At 39.2% G+C, this 21,101-nt stretch overlaps 4 protein-coding genes across 4 annotated transcripts; 1 reads left to right on the top strand and 3 right to left on the bottom strand.

Moving 5' to 3' along the window:
- Positions 1 to 212: 212 nt before the first annotated feature.
- LOC125011932 (zinc finger protein 37-like) lies at positions 213 to 2,722 on the bottom strand. The gene is made up of 2 exons (XM_047591454.1): positions 2,279 to 2,722; positions 213 to 1,857 (listed from the first exon to the last, which is right to left on the bottom strand). Exons 1-2 carry the CDS (start codon positions 2,448 to 2,450, stop codon positions 779 to 781), a joined length of 1,251 nt encoding a protein of 416 aa, XP_047447410.1. The 5' UTR covers positions 2,451 to 2,722; the 3' UTR covers positions 213 to 778.
- Positions 2,723 to 3,469: 747 nt separating this feature from the next.
- LOC125011929 (endothelial zinc finger protein induced by tumor necrosis factor alpha-like) lies at positions 3,470 to 8,302 on the bottom strand. Its single transcript, XM_047591450.1, has 4 exons — positions 8,067 to 8,302; positions 5,908 to 6,594; positions 4,821 to 5,588; positions 3,470 to 4,468 (listed from the first exon to the last, which is right to left on the bottom strand). The coding sequence occupies exons 1-4, from the start codon at positions 8,236 to 8,238 to the stop codon at positions 3,762 to 3,764; spliced, it is 2,334 nt and encodes a 777-aa protein (XP_047447406.1). The 5' UTR covers positions 8,239 to 8,302; the 3' UTR covers positions 3,470 to 3,761.
- Positions 8,303 to 8,788: 486 nt separating this feature from the next.
- Positions 8,789 to 12,691, bottom strand: LOC125011934 (zinc finger and SCAN domain-containing protein 12-like). The gene is made up of 2 exons (XM_047591456.1): positions 12,417 to 12,691; positions 8,789 to 11,226 (listed from the first exon to the last, which is right to left on the bottom strand). The coding sequence occupies exons 1-2, from the start codon at positions 12,586 to 12,588 to the stop codon at positions 10,292 to 10,294; spliced, it is 1,107 nt and encodes a 368-aa protein (XP_047447412.1). The 5' UTR covers positions 12,589 to 12,691; the 3' UTR covers positions 8,789 to 10,291.
- Positions 12,692 to 13,678: 987 nt separating this feature from the next.
- On the top strand, positions 13,679 to 19,903 carry cenatac (centrosomal AT-AC splicing factor). The gene is made up of 11 exons (XM_047590928.1): positions 13,679 to 13,997; positions 14,763 to 14,929; positions 15,212 to 15,310; positions 15,392 to 15,458; positions 16,362 to 16,424; positions 16,706 to 16,773; positions 16,869 to 16,983; positions 17,106 to 17,136; positions 18,008 to 18,109; positions 19,119 to 19,251; positions 19,428 to 19,903. Exons 1-11 carry the CDS (start codon positions 13,881 to 13,883, stop codon positions 19,546 to 19,548), a joined length of 1,083 nt encoding a protein of 360 aa, XP_047446884.1. The 5' UTR covers positions 13,679 to 13,880; the 3' UTR covers positions 19,549 to 19,903.
- The last annotated feature ends 1,198 nt before the right edge of the window (positions 19,904 to 21,101 follow it).

Raw genomic sequence — 21,101 nt, 5'->3', positions numbered from 1 at the left:
CTTTTTAAGGCTGTTTTTCCTGAATGCAGTTTGTCTCTCTTATATATTTGCTATTAGACTTCTGGCATGCGATCTAATTAACATTCTGGTATGAGAAGTTGCATCTGAGGCTTCCAGTACAAAAGTACAAAACTTTAAAAATGTCAAAGAGAAGAGAGTAGACTGACCGCAGCGTAAGTGTGCAGACACTTTTATTAGTCTTTTACATAGTAAATCGTACATTGTCACCTTTGTTCTTGAAATAAATACAAGAGATCAGGAAACAACATTTTGTTGTCCTTATTCATCTTAGTACAAATGACTGGATGCTTCACTGTGACGACACTGTTGGTGTTTTTATACCTCAAATAATACAGTTCTTGAAATTCGGAACATCATTTCAAGTAGGCAGATCATAACTTTGCCTTTTACCACAAAAGCCCCAAATAGTGAGGAATGCAACCAAAACACAATTCAAAATCTAAAAATAATAATAAAAAAACAAAAACAAAAACATCCTGGTTGTAAGGATAAAAACAACAGAGGTGGAGATTGTACTGCAAAAACTATTAATTTGAGAGGTCCACTATTTACATTTGTAGAAAACACGAGCTCAATACGAACATTTCAAAGACGAATGTTGTTACAGACGGAAAGGAGTAACTGACAGTCGTTATAGTATTACATTACACATTAAGATACTGTGACCTCTTATTAATGCAGCTGTATCAAAGAAAAGTTGATGCACTTTTCTCAGCTAAGGAGAACAAAAGTTTTTGTTTTGTCCACGAACACATGGTCACTCGCCTGTATGTGACCTTGCATGTCTTACCAAGCTAGATGGAGCAAAGTACGCTTTCCCACAAGTGTCACACTGATACGGTTTCTTATCAGTGTGGGTTCTCATGTGGATTGACAAATAACGCGAAGATTTGAAAGCTCGCCCGCATGTTTTGCAGGAATACGGTTTTTCATCTGTGTGTATAACTACGTGCCTTTTTAAGTTTGACATCACGCGAAATCCTTTCCCACAGGTGTTGCAGAGGTGAGGCTTCTCGCCCGTGTGCCTCTTCATGTGACGTTTCAGCGTCGATGCGTCTCTAAACCTGTATCCACACGTGACACATGAAAAAGGCTTCTCGCCCGTGTGGATTCTTTTATGACACTTCAGCAGCGACCTGCTCCCGAATCGTTTACGGCAGACGTTACAAGAATGTGGTTTCTCGCCTGTGTGGATTCTTTTGTGCACTTTCAATATGGATTTCAGAGTGAATCGCTTACAACAAATGTCACAACTATACGGTCTCACTCCCGTGTGGTTTCTCTGGTGTCCAATTAATCTGGACTGACAGGGAAATACTTTCCCGCAAGTTTCACATTTAAAAGACTTTCTAGCTGTTCTACGAGTTTTGCGGGGAATTGGTGAAATGGTGGAATTTAATGCACTGGAACTGTGAGTTTTGTCGGTGTGACGCGTCTTCTTTTGCTCATCTGAGTCTTCATGTTCTAGGCTCTTAGTTAAATGAGAACTATGAGGGAGGAGCTGATGGTCAGTGTTTGATTGTGATACCTCAGAGATTTTAACTGGCATGCTGTCATCATCATCATCATCATCATTATTCAAGGAAAAAGTCTGATGTTCGCTGTGGTGATCTTCCCCATAAGAAACAGTCAACGTAACTAAATCAGACTCCTCCTTCGGTACAGGCTCCTGTCTGTCCTGACTGGTGAAGACTTTCTCCTCATCCTCTTCCTCTTTAATCTGTGGAGGCTCTGGATCCTCTTGGTCCAGACCGGAGATCCCCTCGTGGTTAAGGAATTGCTGGTCACTGACAACTTCCTCCTCCTCCTTCTTGTACACGTGTTGCTGTGGGAGCTCTGGAGGGTAAATTAGAAGAACAACGACAGAAAATAAATGTCTTGTAGTTGAGTCGAAACAACATTTCCCTTCTCTCGGGCTTTGAAACAGCCTTTATGCTCCGTGGACTTCTGTGTTGCGTTGGATTAATGACAACCTGACACACCTCTGGCTAGGTGATCTCTGTTTATTTAAGCAACTGCTGAAATGAACAAATAAGAAAAATGATCATGTAAACCAGCCACATGCTCCTGGTCCTATGTCAATGAAGCTAAAATAAGGAGACGGGAGGAAAGTTATCCTAGCACACACTGTAGGCTATATCATGAGTGCTTAATTTTACGGTTTATCCATTTAGTTAACAACTGACCTCGTGTTGTCAGAAAAAAATATTTTCAACCATTAGACTCCAATTATTTAGTTATCCAGTTTTTTACCAACCTATCCTGTGTATCTTGACTTGAGGCTTCAAAATAACATCCAGTAGTTTTCCCTGACGTTTGATTTCTTCCTCGTACTCGACGATGGTTTTTTCAAACACTGTAAATATTTCCTCTGCAGCAGCTGTAAGTCGTTCGCTGAAAAACTGTCTGAAACACTGAACTGAAGGCATCGTTGGTTTATAAAAAGGGAAATATTTATCTTCGATTCCGCCGTGATGAAGCCGCTACTCTGCTTCCGCTTATGGCGCGTAGTTTTCTTCTTCTTTTGTTTTTATTGGACTAGAGTGTGGAGAAATAATTATAAATATACAAAAACGGTACTTTTTTTAATTCTAAATTTAAAAATTCTAAGGCGTCGTTGGTTTGTTATTTATTATTACATGTGAATATACTGATCTATGATTCACACGTGAAACCGCTACTCTTACTTCTTGTTTACTTCCCCTGGTGTCACACTTTTTGTCGTCCGTCAGTGGGCGTGATTTCACCACCACGTTCGCATTTATTTACTACAGTCCTCTTCCCTCGCTACGTCACAGGGACATTTATATAATTATATAAATCATAATAATTACATGTAAGACAATGTGTCAAGAATTTAGCACACTTAAATAAAATGGTCAAACAACAGTGGACGTTTTGTGGCAGGTGGAGGTTTTTGTTTTTTAATTTAATATGACGTCCATCTGGTAATTTGTCAATTAAAGGTTTCTATAGCTGTGAATGAAGTTTACCATAATGCTACACAAAATTATATATTGATACTGGTGAGATACAGGACATAAGTTATCCTTCCTATAGTAGACAAATGTGTATGATTTTCATTTGTGAAATATTATTAAGAAGAAATTTCATGTCAGCGTTCTAAATAATTTCCTTTATGTCAACTTGTCATGTTGATCTGCAGCTTTAGATTTCAGTGCCAATCAGGTATTCCGATATGATCATTCTTTATTCTTTGAGGAACAGTATTTTAATGTTAATTAACACTGAGATCATAGTATGGATTGCTATCATCTTGCTGTTAGGGAGTTTGTAGTTACCCCGTTCATCCAAATCCCAAATGACTGAACAAGAATCAAAATAACCAGGACTGAAAGAAGAACCTTCAGTTAGACTCGATTATGTCAAAGGGACGCTATGTACAGCTGATGTTTCTAAAGATCGAAATAATGACAGTCCATCAAGATGAGATATGCAAAGCACATCAACTTTATAGCTGCAGATAAAAAGATTCTAGTTAGCAAGATGTTAGAACAACACAACTAGAATTCAGCTTTCACATCAGAGTTCACAATCCACACATGTAACAGATTGGAAAGTGTATAGAGAATAAAGGTAGCATATGGGGATAACACTGTAAAAATACAGAGCTCAGTAAGAAACTTGCACTCACTGCAAACAAAAACAAACAAGATTTTTCTTTTCACATGAATGGATTTATAGTGTGGTTTAAAAAGTCGGACTTCATAAGAAACCTTTTACACAGGTGTAGCAGAGGATAGACTCTTAGATGTGTGTCTGCCAAGATGTTTTTTAAGAGATGACATTTCTTTAAATTTGATCCCACAGATGTCACAAGAATACGGTTTCTCATCCACGTGAATTCTTCTGTGACCTTTCAGTATTGACGCCTGAGTGTAGGCTTTGCCGCAGATGTCACACAGATATGGTCTCACTCCCGTGTGGATTCTTTTATGAAGATTCAGCATCGTTATCTCGCTGAATGTTTTACTACAGATGTCACAAGTATAGGGCTTAACTCCAGTGTGGATTCTCTGATGAATTGTCAGAGCTGACGCCTGAATGAAACTTTTATCACATATATCACAAGGATACGGTTTCTCTCCCGTGTGGCTTCTCTGGTGTCTGATTAGTTTGGACAGGCACACACACACTTTCCCACAAGTGTCACACTTGAAAGACTTTCTGACCCAAGTATTGCAGGGAATTGATGACACTGTAGATTCTTTCTTTTTGTCGGAGCGATGGCCACTCCCTGCATTTGCACTTAATACAGAATCATTTTGACTTTCAGTCGAATGAGAGCTGAGTTCGTTCTCCTCTTCTTCCTCTCTCATCTGCAGAGGTTGTGAATCCTCTCGGTTCAGACTCGAGTTGGACTCCCTGTTAGTCAGTCGTGAGTCAGCAGGAACCTGCTCCTCACACACAGGTTTTTGTGGGAGCTCTGGAAGGAAAACAGTATTTTAAAGCATATAAATAATATATGAAAAGAATCTAGTTAGCAAGATGTCAGAACACCAGATATAATTCAGTTTCAACGTCAGAGTTCACAATCCACACACATAACAATTTGAATTTTCCCAATGGGGATCAATGAAGTACTATCTTAGGTAGCATATGGTGATAGTACTGTAAAAATAACTGGTATAACAAAACAATAACAAAAACAATCAAGAATTTTCCCCACACTCTTCAACGACAAGTGTTTTCATCTGAATGATTTATATTGTGGATTTTAAAGTCAGGCTGCATAAGAAATGCTTTCACACAGGTGTAACAAAGGAACACCTTCTTACCTGCGTGACTGCCAACATGCGTCTTGAGACACGTCGCGTCTTTGAATTTGAACCCGCAGACGTCACAAGAATACAGGTTCTTATCCGTGTGGATTCTTTTATGGACATTCAGCACTGACATCTGCCTGAATGTTTTACCACAGATGTCACAAGCATAGGGCTTAACCCCAGCGTGGATCCTTCGATGAATCGTCAGACCAGACGCCTGAAAGAAACTTTTACCACAGATGTCACAAGGATATGGTCTCTCTCCTGTGTGGCTTCTCTGGTGTCTTTTCAGTTTGGACAGATATATGCACACTTTCCCACAAGTGTCACACTTGAAGAACTTTTTGTCAACAGTATTGCAGGGAATTGTTGACATTGTAGATTGTTTATTTTGTTTTGTCTCTGCATTTGCACTTAATACCGGATCTTTTTGACTTTCAGTCGAATGAGAGCTGTGAGGGAGGAGCTGCTGCTCAGTGTCCTGTTCTGCTGCCTCAGAGATTTTAACTGTCCTGCTGTCCATACACTCAGCGTCATCATTATTCAAGGACAAACTCTGATCTTCACTGTGCTGATCTACTCCACAGGAAACAGACGACACATCTAGATCCCGACTGTCCTTCAGTACAAGCTCCATCTTGTCCTGACTGGGTTCATGCTCTTCTTCTTCCTCTCTCATCTGAAGAGGTTGTGAATCCTCTCGGTCCAGACTCAAGTTGGACTCCTGGTTTAAGAGTTGTGAGTCAGCAGGAACCTCATGCACAGGTTTTTGTGGGACCTCTGGAAGGAAAACAGTCTTTTAATGTCCGAGTTAATTAACACACAGATCATAGTATAAATTACTGTCACGCTGACAGAAAAGAAAATGATCAGTCAATGACTCGATTATGTCAAAGGGACGTTACGTACAGCTGTGTTTCTAAAGATCGAAATAATGAGTTCACAATCCACACATATAACAGTAGGAAAGTGTAAGGGGAGGAAAGGTAGCATATGGGGATAACACTGTAAAAACAACAATTTAAGAGCTCAGTTATGTACAGTTTTAAGAAACTAGAACTCAGTGCAAACAAACACAATCTAAGGAACAGCTTCTTACTTGCGTGTCTGCCAACGTGTTTTTTAAGAGTCGACGTGTCTCTGAATCTGAACCCGCAGATGTCACAAGAATACGGCCTCTCGTCCGTGTGGATTCTCCGATGAACCGTCAGATCTGACGCCTGAATGAAACTTTTACCACAGCTGTCGCAACGATACGGTTTCTCTCCCGTGTGGCTTCTCTGGTGCAGGATTAGTTTGGACAGGCACACACACACTTTCCCACAAGCGTCACACGTGAAAGACTTTTTAACCCGAGCGCTTCGAGGAACTGTTGAACTTGTAGATTTTTTCCTTTTGTTGGAGCGACGTGCGCTCTGTAGTTTTGTCTCTGCATTTCCACTTGATACAGGATCAGTTTGTCTTTCAGTGTCATGTTCTGGTGCGTCAGATATTTTAACCGGCATGCTGTCCACATACTCATCATCATCATTATTCAAGGACAAAGTTTGATCTTCAGTGCTGTGATCTATCACCCCACAGGAAACGGACACCACGACTATATCACGATTCTCCTTCAGTACGAGCTCCTCTGTGTTCTGACTGGGTGAGAATTCACCCTCCTCTACTTCCTCTTTAATCTGCAGAGTTTGTGAATCCTCTCGGTCCAGACTGAAGTTCAACCCCTGGTTAAAGAGTTGTGTGTCAGCAGGAACCTGCTCATCGCACACATTTTGTCGTGGGAGCTCTGGAAGGAAAAGTGGCAGAAGAAATAGGTTACTAACAGAATGACAGGAAAAACAAGCAGAAATAAACAGAAACAATATTTAAAGTAGCCTTTATGCAACTATCCTGCAGGTCTAAGTCCACACCACAACACTTGACAGCAAAGTAATAATTTGTTGGCTTGCATGTACTATAACTCCACAGTTTATAGTCTCCATTCACTCACTGAGTAGTGAATTTTCACCTGCTGTAATTCTAATTGCTGTATTAGACAATTTGTTTTCAATATGCAAAATGTGTCTTATAAATGATCATGTCTGTGTTTTAAAACACATATGTGGGACTGAAAGAACTCAAAGCAACTATATAAACGTAGTGATAATTGAGGTATAAATAACTGCATGCAATATGTTATGAAATACAAATAATTACTGTCAGTGATATAAAGTTTAATCTGAAGGTTCTCTTTGCACAAGATCCCCTGAGAGTCTTAGTAAGGGCCAAGATACATGACAGTTTTTGTCCTCTGTCCTCCAAGTCATGGTTTACCCAAAAGGTGCTTAAAAAAAGGCAACTGGACTTGTTGTGTTTCACTGTTCATCCATGTAGCTTCTTCAGTTGTAAGGAACTAGTGGGAAATTTAAGGTTCAAAAAGGAAACTCTGTCGGCAAAAACCCACCAGAAACTTGTTTCTGTAGCAACTTTTTGTACCTTAGCCAGAGACGACAGATGGTTCTATGTCAGATTGGACAAAACGTCTCTTAACAGAGGAGGTGAACTGAGATTTAATTTGGCATCAATTTACATCACAGTCTTAACTTCTGTCTCCAAGAAATTTCAACTCTTGAGACCGGAGCCTCTCCCTGATAATCGTTTTGTCAGAGCACCATTCATAGGGAAAGTGGTTAAGGGGCAAACAGTCCCCCATTTAACGACGGGCAAGTATCCAGCCGTTAATAGAAATTATGACCTGGATGATGGAGAACGTCTTTTCAAAACTCTACAAGTTGCCTTTTTATTTGTTTTTATTTATTTATTTATTTATTTATTTTTTGCCTTTGCAAGTTGCCTTTTTAAACACCTTTTGGACAGTGTTTGCCTGTTCCTCCGTTATATGTTTTCCTCAAATAATAAATCAGCTGCATTTTATTTTATTCTGCATTTTCTGTCTCTTTTTCATTTTTAATTTAAGCAATGCAGCTGTGAGACAAAATACACTCTAACCTGTTCCACAGCATGAATTTGCAAAGTAAGAAAATTACTTAGAAGACTACAATCTTTCAATGATAATACACGAATGAATGAAAATAACTGCCTTTCTCGACTTTTACTCTGTTTTAGTCGGAGAAGTGGACACCCCCAGGACTAAACAGCAAACGTATATGTGCCCAAACATTTTTCTTAAGAAAATAAGCATTCCTCTCATTTCCTTGTTAAATGTTGCCAATAAACTAAAGTGAGTCTGACACCCCTGTAATAACAGCGTTTACCAACCTATCCTGTGTATCCTGACTTCAGGATTCAAAAAGACATCCAGTAATTTTCTCTGGCGTTTCATCTCTGCCTCGTACTCGGCGACAGTTTTCTCAAACACTGAGAATATTTCCTCTGCAGCGGCTGCAAGTCGCTGGTTAAAAAACTGTCTGAAACGCTGAACTGAATGCATCGTTGGTTTATAAAAAAGGGAAATATTTATCTTCGTGGTGAAGCCGCTACTGTACTTCCGCTTATGGTGCATAGTTTTCTTCTTCTTTTGTTTTTATTTTGAATGGCTGTTGGCAAAACATCTTAAAGGCGCATTACCGCCCCCAACTGGACAGGAGGGTGGAGAAATAATATAAATATACAAGAACGGTACTTTTTTTTAAAAATTCTAAATTTACTCCTTTAGAAATTCGTATGTTTGTGTACAAGCTACTGGACACAAGAATTTCTATTCTATTCTATTCTATTCTATTCTATTCTATTCTATTCTACTTGGTCCAATAAAGTATCGCATGTTCAATGGTTTCTAATTGTGTTGCACTTTTAACTTAACTTGGATATGAATTCACTTTTATTTCCGTTTTCACTCAATGAGTCTTTATGCTCGTAATTTGGGTCATTTTCACCGTATTAATTATTTGAACTGTTGGTTTTTCATATACTTAATCATTTTGTTTAAAACAAGTAAGAGCAAGTCGATGGTACACGGTCATAAAGAAATAGGAATTTTCTTACATTATCGACTTTATTTCTTTAGAATAAATACGTAAGATCAGAAAGACATAATTTTAATGTCCATGTTCATTTCGATACAGATCATTGTATGCATGACTCTATGATCCTATTGGTAACATTGTATACATCCCATCTGTCAAATTCTTAAACTTTGGAAACATTTACCAGAATAATCAAAACTGGGTGAAATATGCATTAAACATATTCGACAACATCCCGATGTCAAATGTACATCATGTAGAAACATTTCTCCTCTCATGTCTAAAGTCTAAATATCACCAAGCTGATACAGTTAAAAATACAATAAAATGCAAAATTAAATTACAAGTGACAGATAAAAATAAAAAATAAAATAAAAAAGATTCCAGTTAGCAGGATGCCAACATGGGTGACCCAACAGGACTAGCACTCAGCTTCAACATCAGGGTTCACAAACCACTTTTGTAACCGAGGTAGTGTATACAGATAAATATTAATGCAAGTAGTCAGTCACTTACATTTGTAGGAACTATATGCACTCAATATGAACACATTTTTTGAAGATATAGGAGATTAAAATGGTTCCAGAAGAACAACGGTAACTAACAAAGTAAACTACAATAAAATCCACATGTCATGGAGTAAGAAAGAAAACTACGGCTTGAAAAGTTTGATCCCTTCTGTGTTTGTGGATGGAAGGGCTGAATGCAGAGAACAAATTGCGTACATGTGTGTACATATATACATGGCAAATACGGGTTAGGGTTGAATCCCTCTTTCCACAAGCGTAACACTAAAATGTAGAGCATAACTCCCTGTGAGCTAAGTATCCAAAACATCTGAAATCTTTGACCACAAGTTTCACAAATAATAATTTTTCCCACGTGTTGCAAAGGTAAGGCCTCTTCAAACGCTCTTTAAAAGTTGACGTGTCCTTTACTACAGAGTTTGTTGAAGAATATGGCTTACCTGCTGTATGAGGACTCTCAGGAGTTTGATCAATATGGATCCACTGTAAACTATATAGAAATCTGCACATGATTATGCTGAATATTCAGTCGAGGGACACGTTTTGGTACCAGACGCATTCTGGTTTCTGTTTGTAGTCTGAGTAGTTTTAGGACACCCTGGCCTCGCAGGTTTCTAATCGCTAACATCCACGTTTCTATGTAAACCCCAACTCCCCATTCGGCCTTTAGAGCTGAAGAAGCTGCTTCTCGAGGATGAGCGTTGAAATGTCTTCAAGACACTCCACAAGTCCAGTTGTTCCAGCTTGTGTTTGTGGAAATCATGTTTGAGCAGTTCTGTAGTCAGAATAGGCAGAGCACCATGTCATGATATATCGGTAGGCAAGCTCACATGAAAGCCACTGTAGCAATTTAAAAAATGTTAATCGTGTGCAAACTGTTCACTTAGATGTCTTCTCTGCACCATGATTCAAGCACAGAGTTTAATCTTCACCGTGGTTATTTCCTCAATAAGAAAGAGTCAACACAACTACAGTACATCTGTCTCCTGCTTCAGTGCAAGCTGTCTCTGTCCTGACCTGCGCAGAGTTCCTCCTCTTCTTCCTCCTCTTTAATCTGCAGAGGTTGCGGCCCCGCTTGGCTTCGGCTGAAGGTCCTTTCCTGGTTGCAGAGTTGCTGGTAAGGCTTCTCAGTTGTGTGTCGCTTCAGATGCCTCTTAAAAGTTGACGTGTCTCTGAATCTATACCCGCAGAAGTTACAAGAGTATGGCTTCTCCCCCGTGTGGATTCTCTTATGTATGTTTAATGCTGATTTCTGAGTGAAATTCTTACCGCAAATGTTACAAGAATATGGCTTCACTCCCGTGTGGATCATCAGGTGTCTGATCAGTTTGGAGTTACATGGAAATGCTTTCCCACAAGTGTCACACTTTAAAGACTTTTGACCTGTCTGAGCATTGCAGGTTTTTTTTGACGTGGCAGTCTTTAAAGCCTTCGTGCTCTGGATTTTGTTGGTGTGATTTTTTTTCTGTGGTTTTGTCTTTTTTTTGGTGGTTGGTTCTGAGTCTTCACGTTTGCCTTGTGCGAGTCCTTGGCTCTCGGCTGAATGTGAGCTGTGAGGGAGGAGCCGCTGGTCAGCGTCTGCTTTTGGTACTTCAGAGCTTTTAGCGAGCACGCTGTCCACGGACTCTTTCTTTGCTGCACTCTGAGCTTTGTCCTCATTCAGGCACAGAGTTTGATCTTCACTGCGGTCGCCGTCCTTATAGGAAAAAGAAAGCGTAAATGTATCAGTCTCCTGCTTCAGCGTCAACGCCTCTCTGTCCGCACTGGCACAGAGTTCCTCCGGTTCCTCTTTGATCTGAGGAGGTTCTGAGTCCTCTCGGTCCAGACTGGAGCTCCTCTCCTGGAATTGCTGATCAGTGAGAGCCTCATCCTCCTCCTCCTCGTCTTCGTCCTCCTTCTCCTTACAGACATGCGGGTTTTCAAGCTCTTGGGGGGATGCAACAGGAAAAAATAGATTAGTGACAAAGATGACAGAAAATCATGATGTTTACTTTTATAGTGTGTTTTTTATACTGTATTTCCATGCAGTCCCACTCCCTCCATGGTGCTGTAACAGCTCTCTACTCTAATACTAGTCATGCAATTCTGTGCCACTACTGAACAGCTGTTATCCGCTCCTAACTGAATGAACAATTCTCCAACCTGCTTATTTCTTATATTCCCAAACTGCCCTGTAACATCATCACCAGATTCCATATGTGAGCTTGAGTCAATTGTATGTTCATCTCGTTCCTCCCGTCCTATCTCTTCTCTCTCTTTTCTGTCGTTATACCAGGCTGGTCTTCGGCAGATGGATCCCTCCATATGAGCTGGGTTCTGCTCAAGGTTTTTTTTCCTGATAAAAGGGAGATTTTCCTTGCCACCGTCGCCTTCACACCAACTCTGGAGGTTTCGGACCAAATGTTCTAATTCCTCTCGGGACAATTTGTATCGTAACTGACGCTATATAAATAAAACTGAACTGCTGTAACACTGCAAATGCCCTCACTGTGGAATAAATTAAAGGATCACATTATTGTATGAGCAGCCTCCATCCACTTGACTTTAACCCTTTAACATTGTGCTAGGTCGTATATGGGACAGCAGTAGCTTTTTGAACCAGTCAGAGCTCTGCACACAAGTTGTGTTTGAGTAAAGGCTGAATGCAATATGTAATTTTCTTCTGAGTCCATTGATAAAATACATTATAGGATTCAACCAAGACATTTAAAGAAATAAAAAAGAAGAAAAAAAAGAAAACCCGTGTGCTTAAAGCCCAGTTTTCAGTTACATTATATTAAAAATAAAATAAAATAAAAAATGCTTCTTTCTTCTACTATTTTCTGAACTACAGTGTATTTGTTTCAGCTGCAACAGATTATGTCCTAAGACATATATGCACAGTTTTATGTGTTGCCATCGCATGCACTCTACATGCTTCTCCATCAGCTGACTCCTGAAAATGATAAACCCGCTTCATATTCATCTCTAATACGTCTCTGTCGCCATTGTGAAGGTGGGGCGTGTCCATTTATAATTGCAGCCATTAAAAATGAATAATAATTAAAAAAATAAATTATGTCCTATTACAGTTCATAGTTCTGTGACGGTACTTTAAAGATGAAGGTTTTACACACCTATCTTGAGAACGTTTAATTCAGGTTTCAAAACGATCTCCAGCACTTTTCTCTGGCGGATGATCTCCTCCTCGTACTCGGCGACGGTTTTCTCAAACAATGTGAATATTTCCTCTGCAGCGGCCGTAAGTCGCTCGTTTAAAAACTGCCTGAAACACTGAACCGAAGGCATTGTTGGTTTATTTACAAGTGGGAATATTTATCTTCGGCTCGACGTCAATAACGCTAACAACAGAAGCTTTATTGTTTACTTCCGCCGGCGTTACACTATTAAAAGTCCGGAAGTGGACGCGGCTTCAATCCCGTTCCGCTTTCAAATGGGATCGTTTAAATCACAGATTCATGCACTGCATTACATTACGCATTAATAATGTTTGTTTGTTTTTGTTTCGTAGAAAATATTTTCTAGCAAATATCTAACTGTACCAAGGCATTCCACCTCTCATGCTATGCACATTGACATGATTCTCTCTAAGAATGAAAATTATGTTATAAGTATATAAGCATGAATTTATTTATTTTTTTTGTCATATATCATATTTCATCATGTTAGTAACAAATAAACTAAAACTTGTTCATGTTTTTGTTCAGATTAAATGTTTCGTATCAGTGCAGAGGTTTGATGCAGTCTCTGACATCTGAGGAAAAACAGTGTTGTACCTAAGAACAGTAACAGATTGCATTTCACAACTGCATTTATTCTGTATTTTTTAATATGAGGACCTTTTGCTGCTCAAACTTTCACTGATTGAACTTTAATTCAGCCTGCAGCTAGTATACACTTCCAAATACCAGGAAGTGTGTTTCCCCAACTCACTTTACCAAGATAGTTTTAGTTGCCATCAACAGATATTCAAGATGTAGTCACATTATCACACGAACTTTAAGTGTTTCTTTAATTATGAGGTTTTTACATTCAATTTTTCAAACACAATCCTTTATTTTCAGCGGCTGAAAAGGGATTGCATAAATTCATTCCTGGTGATGCCTCCACTGTGTTTTACAGATCATATTGTAATCTTTATATCCAGTTCAGGAGCTATTCCAAGCCTTTTTGTTTTTGCCAAAATATAATCTGTTTTGAATTACTATGTATAGTAACTGTCACATATGCATAGATTAATTCTATTTAGTTGGCTAAAAATATATGTAACATAAAATAGGAGACAACGTCGTACTTTATAATGTAATGTTTACCAGGTTAGAGGAGAAGAAAAACACACCTGGTTGCTACTTTCTCTCTGCTTCCGGGGGGAAAACATTTCGTGACGGAACTGCTTCCTGTAACACACGACTGACACAAATCGTTGCTAACCTGCATTGGTCTATATCATTTTTAAGGTTTCATCAGAATTTGATGATTCGCAAAGACCGATTCGTAAAGACCGAAAATGTGTTGACTGTTTGTTTTTTATCACAGGTTTTATGTCAGTAAAAGTATTCAGGACCTTGCAAAGTGTCTAAATGGGTGCACATTACTGCGCCATATGCAGACAAACAACATTCACTGGCAAGGGACATATCTTCGGAAAAAATCACCAAAGCAGACTCAGAGTGGTTGTTCTCAAGTTCATAGAAAAGGTAAGTGGGTTAATGTTTTATTCTGATGTCAGGTTTTCATCACCGGGGCTGAACTTGACCTATTAGGGTGCTAGCCCCGATGCTAATGCTAGCTGCAAACTATGGTCATAATCCACATGGGTTTGGTTTTTCTCTTATAGACACGGATTAAATGTTTTTTTTTTTTTTTTTTTTTTTTTTTCGGATATATCTTGTGTTGCCATGTAAAGGTTTTGAGATAATGTAAGTAAAAAAGGCCAACAAAGAGGTGCATTAAAGTTATTTTTAAGCAGTCAAAATAGGCATAATGTAAACAACTTTAATTAGTAGAGAAGCTAAAGTTATGGAATATGCCCCCATTTCCTACACATTACACAAGTTCATTTTATTTGTAGTAATGATTTTATTGTTATTATTTTATATTGATAGATATTTCTCTCTCACAAAGAAGAACATGTGCATTAGCATTTAATAAACCATCCATCATGTGTCTCAGTGTTTTGTTCTGTCCACTTCTCTTAGCAAAACACTGGACAATTAAGGGATAGCAATTATTTTCATTCAAAAATTGCTGTGTTTTATGTAATTTTCGCACTTTGCAAACACATGTATGACTATCCCACCTGTAACCTAAACCTAAAACATCACAAACTACATAGTCTAAAATGACCATAACATTTTAAGACGTCATAGTTGATAACAGGACAGACGCTGTATTAGACTCCTTTAGATTCAATCTTCTCAGATCACATATACTTTCTCTGTTTCTCATCCACTGTCCCGAAGGTGAAGGAAGCTCGACGAACACTTAAAAAGCCCCAAGTAGAAAAGTTTGACTATACCCAGCACAAGCAGACGTTCTGGTGCTACTGCTGTGGACTTGAAGTCGAAAAAAATGTTACGGACGGCAACATGACTGTGCTGTTTGGAGGCTTGTTGGAACACATGGCCACGTAAGTTTTATTTGATGAGGTTTTATGTAGGGGAGGCTTACTATGTTCTTTGTCTGAAAGCCTAATAGCCTCTTTTTTCTGCTTTCCTCAATTCGTAATAGCTGAACCCAGCCTAATGTGTTTATAATGTTTAAAGGCTGCAAGTAGAAATATACCCATGCACATGACCCATAGTTGTATATTTCTTAAGTTCACAATAAAAGGAGCATTTTCAACACATTGCATGTGAGTTACTTATATATTCTTGTTTGTGGTTGATGTCTCAATTGTATTATTTTTCAGCCCGGAACACAAGAAGAACACACACAAGTTCTGGTGGGAAAATAAGGCCGACCCAAAGTTTAGAGACAAGGTCATTATCACAGAGGAGGAAACTGAAAGGTAGGCAGAGTGAGCCACATTATTAAAAATAGTCTGGTAAATAAAACATTATCTGGACTGATAACTCTTTATTTTGTTCAGGTTTAAAGCTGAGGTGGAAAAGGTGTTGGAATCATTTGTGGAGAAAGAGGATGAATACATTAAAGAGGTAAAGCAAACATCTTGTTTGACTGAATTTCTGCTGATTAATTATTCTGCAGCCATGTTCTGAAGCTTTGTGCATATGAACCTATTCACACAGACAGTGTCAACATACTGAAGTTAGAAAGCTCGCGAACTAAACCACATCAGTTTGAAATGTTGACGACTGTGCCAAATGAAAACTCAAGGCATGTCTAAAGTTAATACAGCCCATCATGAGAGTTGCTGATGATCCACCTCAGAAAAGGTCAAGGGATTCATTCAAGTGTTCTATGGAATTTTATTTTATCATTCATTAATACACAGGATAAGATGTTACAGTCCCTCGTGCCAAGATCCGAGGCAAAAACTCATTTAGAAGTCCAACTGAAAACCCGACCAGCAGGCAAAGAAGTCAGCTACCTGCTAGCAACCAAGAAAGAGACACCAGCTAACTAGCCTAGCCAACAGCAGTTGGGAAAGGGTGGGATGAGGATAAAGACCCTGGTTCGAGTAGGTGAAGAGGGTCGAGGACGGTGGGAGAATAAGGATACAGACTCAGGTTCGTGTAAGGGATGGGGATTGAGGATACAGGACTGAACCATAACCATAACCCGCACCCCCAAATACAAAATCAAACGACCAAACGGTCTTATGGTTCTTATCAAAATCAAAAGTAAAAACATACACACACAACCTCATATCTATGGCTCAGACCGAACCACGTAGCAGCTATTAAAACTACTCAGCTAGCCTTTAGCGACACCTTTAGCATGCTCCCCAGCTAGCATGATTCCTCCTTAACCACAGCCACTCACTTGCTCCCACTGCTGCCAGGGACGTGTTGTTTACTGTGACCCTTTGTCTTCTCACGTGATGATAACTAGTGAAATGAACCCATTGTTATCTGTTTTTCTTTTCATGTGTGCAGGAAGCTGATAATATCCGGGCCCAAGAAAAGCATCGTCAGGAGGTCTTTCAGTCGCTTTTAGAGGTTTGTTTGCCTTGGATGCAGTGGCAGTATCCATCATTGCCTTGACTGTTGCATATTTATGTAAGATGATAAATCCCATCATTCTTTAGCTTCATCATTGTAAAATACGTGTAGACAGGACAACGTGTGTCTGTTGGTCGAGGTGATTTAAGGACAAAAATACAAATATGAAAACAGTGGTTTAGTTTAATATTTGCAGGCGCAAGGGTTGAGATGAAGCTCAGTTTAGGTCTTAGACTTCCTCTGTGAACCACTGTTGGCTTTTCCTGAATCAAAATCAGCGTGACGCAGAGCCGGAGTTGTTCAATGGATCCAACGGCATCGAAGTGTCTGCAGAGGATTCTGTCAGGTGACGCTGTTTATAACTGCACCTATTTATTTATGTATTTATTCATTAGGATCATCAATAACACATCAAATGACTTTTGTTTGTCTGGGCAACAGCTCTCAGTTTATGCCTCAAGGATCAGCGCAGCAGGTCGGGAGCAGCTTTGTCGACTCAATGGCTGAAGTGCCGTGGGCTGCAGCGGGACCAGGCCTGACCTTCATCGGTTATCAGGTAGACCGACGGCCATCATAAACAAAGTGTTTAAGCTTAATAATTAATTACTTCCTTTGATACACTTCACTTTTATTGTTATAAAAGCCACTCAGTGGATTATTTGTCTTTTTCTGTTACAGGATTCATCAAACAGTGGAAATGTTCATACAGGTACAGTGATGCAATATTGTATGGAAAGATCAAGAGGAAGCTGAAATTATATACGCAGATCAGCCACAACATTAAAAACACTGATTTCATTAAATCCTAGCGCTACATCTTTCCCAGATAAACTATGCACATGCAACCAAAACATGATCCAAAAGAAAATATGACTCATCAGACCAGGTCCCTTTCTTCCATTGGTCCCCGGTTCAGTCCAGTCTGATGCTCACATGCTAACTAGCTAAATGCTAATGTACATCAACCCTGAGGACAGAACATTCACTTCCTACCTAATATATCCCACCCACTGACAGGCGCCATGATATTTCAGTTAATCAGTGTTATTGACTTGACCAGTGATTATGACGTAATGTTCTGGCTGATTGATGCATGTGGATGAACAAAACTGAAGGGAAACTTAAATTGTACTATTAGACAAGGACAGCTGTACATTGGGAAGTGGAGTTAAACTATGTTATTTTGTACATTAGAGAATGTGCCATGATTTTATTGGGGATTTAGACTTCCTAAGTGTCTTCTGTGTCTTTGTATAATTACTTATTCGCTCAATTGAGATGGATACTTTGTTATTCTTGTGTCTGGAGAAAGTTAGTTTTATGTGTATCTCTCTCAGCTGATGTGGTTTCGGGTCAATGTGTGAAGCCGCAAAATGAACTTACGACGATCAATGTTTCCTTAATGATGTGTGATGATAAGTAGGTGCGTTGTTTCATGCACCAAAGGAACAAAGCTGCTTTCTCAGTGAAGTTAGTAAAATGCTTGTGGTGCAGAACTCTAATCAGGTCTAACTAATAGCTATGAGCTCAGTTAACTTGTGAATGATTAAAAAGTAAGCATTACAGCCTCTGTCTTGTAGGTGCCCTCCCTCCTTGGCTCCAAGACGATCCACAGGAGGGGACCTCGGGAACTGACGGGCACCCAGAGATTGGCCCATCACATCAAGAATTCCTCAAGCAGAGTATGAAGTCCAGAAATATCTTAGCAATGCTGTTTTTATGCATTTATTTGGATAATGACTATACTTCTATTTCACATGACCATCTGGGTTTCCATTACAGTTTTTCACTAAACAAAAGAGATAGTGTTTTAGTGATATTTGAGAAGTTTTTTGAAATGTAGGCGTTTCCATTACCAGATTTTTATTGCAATATTTAGGTTTTGTGCATTTCTAGGAGTAATGGAAACGCAGCACTCAATGCGTTTACATTCTTTCTTTCTCAATGCTGGTCCTTGTCCCAGTTTACATGCAACATAGAAAAATCAAATAACTGATTGGAACATGTCCTCCTCCTCCTTTACACTAGGTGGTGATATATGTCTTGTCAGTAGGTTGTTACAGCCGTCTTTCCAGTTGACCTACTACGTCATATAATAAACGAGTCGTTCATGCATCAGACCAGCATTTCAAACAACAACAAGATAGATGATAGTTCAAATTTTTTTAATCTCATATGTAATGTGTGCGCTACTTCTGGAGCAGATAAGATGGCGCTATCCCTCAGGTGATTCTTCTACCGACTCTGTTTACCTTCTTCTTTTGCAACCAGCTTTCTTGGATGTTTTTATTCCGGGGTCATACGCCAGCGCAGTGGGTGTGGCGCATGCGCACGCAAGTTGTCCAGTTAAAGTCTAATTAAGGGCATATACATGACAGAGTAAATAGATTTTCAATCGTATGGTCTTGGTGTCTTAATCGGATAAAAAGAACTCAGATTGTAGTCAGAGTAACGCGTTTACATGTGCTTAAGTTGTCCAGTTAAAGTCGGATTAAGGCAATAATTTGTTATTTTTTCATGTGAATGTAAACGTACTAAGTTCTATACAAGAAATCACAGCAACAGCTTAATCAGTACTTAGTAGCGTCAACATAATATTCTCTGATCTTAACCTCCATGCATATTTATAAAATTGTCACAATCTCACAATACAAAACAACAGCAATAACACCGTCCTCTGTGTTTTGCCAGAGGAGCAAGAGAAGCTGAAAAAGCTTCCTCCAAACAGAGTGGGGGCCAACTTTGATCACAGCTCCCACACAGACGCCAACTGGCTTCCCTCCTTCGGTAGAGTGTGGAACAGCGGCCGACGCTGGCAGTCCAGGTGAGTTCACAGAAATCGTCACGACATCCGAGACTAATGTGACTTTTTTTCCCCCATGTATATTTTTTTTAGACATGTATATGTTTTTGTACCTTGTATTTAGCATCTTAGTGGCACTTGTTAACTCAAGCAAGCTGTCAGAAAATACTAAAACACTCAATCGGATTTCATTGTAGGCGCCAATTCAGACAGGAGGAAGGACAGAAGAACAGACAGAAGAGGAAGAAGGAGCACAGCACGGAGGCTTCAAAGAAAACAAAAACCACTGAGCCGCCGTCATATTCTGACAACACTTAAAACTAACTGTGTGATGATTCAGAGGCAACCATCATACTATGACATGTATATACTGTGGCTTGCACATTGTGAACAAGGGACTATATTTTTGATGAGATGTACTGAGAATGAATAATAGTGCTGATTATTTTATCAAGATGAAAAGTAATATGTAAGATTTTTTTTAAATACCTGACATGTTTTGACTGTTTTGTCTGTTGTGATATGAGAATCAGCACTATTATTCAAGTTAAATAAGACAAAATGAAGATTTTTGAAAGAACCACTGATGGCCAAGTGAGTGTGTGTGTATGGGAAATTGTACATGCACTTTATTGCTGTAAATATATGTACTTGGTAAAATAAAGCTGTGGCTACTGGGTAATTATTTTAAAAAGATACATTTGAATGTCATTATACACACTAAATATTTCAAACATAGTTGGAGATGCAAATTAATTGGTCTGTAAATCAGCGACTGCAAATCTACTCCTGGATTATGACCAAAGCTGGTTAGACTGAGATCTGAGGACAACACAACTTTTCCTCCACATGCACAGTAGGGGGCGCAAGGCACTAATCTAACAAAGACCACAGTGTGTTGAAGGTTAGTAGTTTTCAATGTGATCTTTTGTGCATATAACTGGAAAAAAAAGAAGTGATTCAATGATATTTAAATCTTGTAGCAGGTGTCTCTTAAACATTAACTTCTCAGTATAGTGGTATGTTTATTGAGACAGTAGTTCTGTTTATCCAGCATTAAGCTGTTCATCTGTGTGTGTGTGCGTGTTGCAGTGAACCTATGCACATGATGGGCTTTCATTTCCTTTTTCAGATCATGTTAGGCAGCAAAATACCGAAAGGCTGCCTATGTAAATGTAGTCGCTTTAAGCCGAATAATGCCCTTTAGCTAAGAAACTCCCTGAAACTGGTGTACATGTTAAGGGGAAGAGTGATATTTTAGTGTGTGTGCCAGGTGTCCTTTAAAACGACCAAGCTCAACCGGTTTCCTGATAAGGAGGAAGTCTGTTTCTCCCAGTGATAATTTCAGCTGTGTGGGGAAGACAAGCACAATTAAGATTGTCAGATAACATTCAGTTAACCGGCATCATAAAAAAATGGATGGTACACTCTGTGGGAAACTTCATCTACCACTCTTTAATAAGACAAAATGAAAATGAAAATAACACAAAGAATCGGGGCTCTAGAAAGGCAGACAACCCAACCTTTGGAGTTCTGCAGGTCTAAACTCGTCCTGCATGATAAATGATTTGGACTAATCAAAAATGAGTTTGTTTGAAATGATAAATAAAAAAAAATACTTAATGACAGATTTTGCTGTGACTGTATGTGAGAAATTGGGCAGAGGTTGGTTTTGCAAAGGGGAATATCAGTATACAGAGATTAATGACGGGTCAGGAACAGTAAATCCTAATTTTGCCCTCGTTGAGCTTGCAGGCCTTCCTGTCTTTTCTCCACTGCAGAGAGAGTACAACAAGGCCCCAGTGTACTCTGGGTAGATATGGGCGTGGATCTCCGTGCAGCTGGGAGGCAATATGGGGATACGACGTGTA

This window comes from Mugil cephalus, chromosome 8 (genome assembly GCF_022458985.1).
Source record: "Mugil cephalus isolate CIBA_MC_2020 chromosome 8, CIBA_Mcephalus_1.1, whole genome shotgun sequence".
Lineage (NCBI taxonomy): Eukaryota > Metazoa > Chordata > Actinopteri > Mugiliformes > Mugilidae > Mugil > Mugil cephalus.
The sequence above is the reverse complement of the archived record's forward strand: the minus strand, read 5'-3'. Positions and strand labels throughout refer to the sequence as shown.

Bases quoted from the DNA above. Each gene is read 5' to 3' on its own strand.
- LOC125011932 (XM_047591454.1), bottom strand. From the start codon at position 2,450: ATGCCTTCAGTTCAGTGTTTCAGACAGTTTTTCAGCGAACGACTTACA. The intron at 1,858-2,278 runs GTTGGTAAAAAA...TTTACCCTCCAG, and splicing joins AGTCAAGATACACAGGATAG to AGCTCCCACAGCAACACGTG.
- LOC125011929 (XM_047591450.1), bottom strand. From the start codon at position 8,238: ATGCATTCAGTTCAGCGTTTCAGACAGTTTTTTAACCAGCGACTTGCA. The intron at 6,595-8,066 runs GTTGGTAAACGC...TTTTCCTTCCAG, and splicing joins AGTCAGGATACACAGGATAG to AGCTCCCACGACAAAATGTG. The intron at 5,589-5,907 runs GTAAGAAGCTGT...TTTTCCTTCCAG, and splicing joins ACACGTTGGCAGACACGCAA to AGGTCCCACAAAAACCTGTG.
- LOC125011934 (XM_047591456.1), bottom strand. From the start codon at position 12,588: ATGCCTTCGGTTCAGTGTTTCAGGCAGTTTTTAAACGAGCGACTTACG. The intron at 11,227-12,416 runs GTGTGTAAAACC...CATCCCCCCAAG, and splicing joins ATTAAACGTTCTCAAGATAG to AGCTTGAAAACCCGCATGTC.
- cenatac (XM_047590928.1), top strand. From the start codon at position 13,881: ATGGGTGCACATTACTGCGCCATATGCAGACAAACAACATTCACTGGC. The intron at 14,930-15,211 runs GTAAGTTTTATT...ATTATTTTTCAG, and splicing joins TTGTTGGAACACATGGCCAC to CCCGGAACACAAGAAGAACA. The intron at 15,459-16,361 runs GTAAAGCAAACA...TCATGTGTGCAG, and splicing joins AGGATGAATACATTAAAGAG to GAAGCTGATAATATCCGGGC.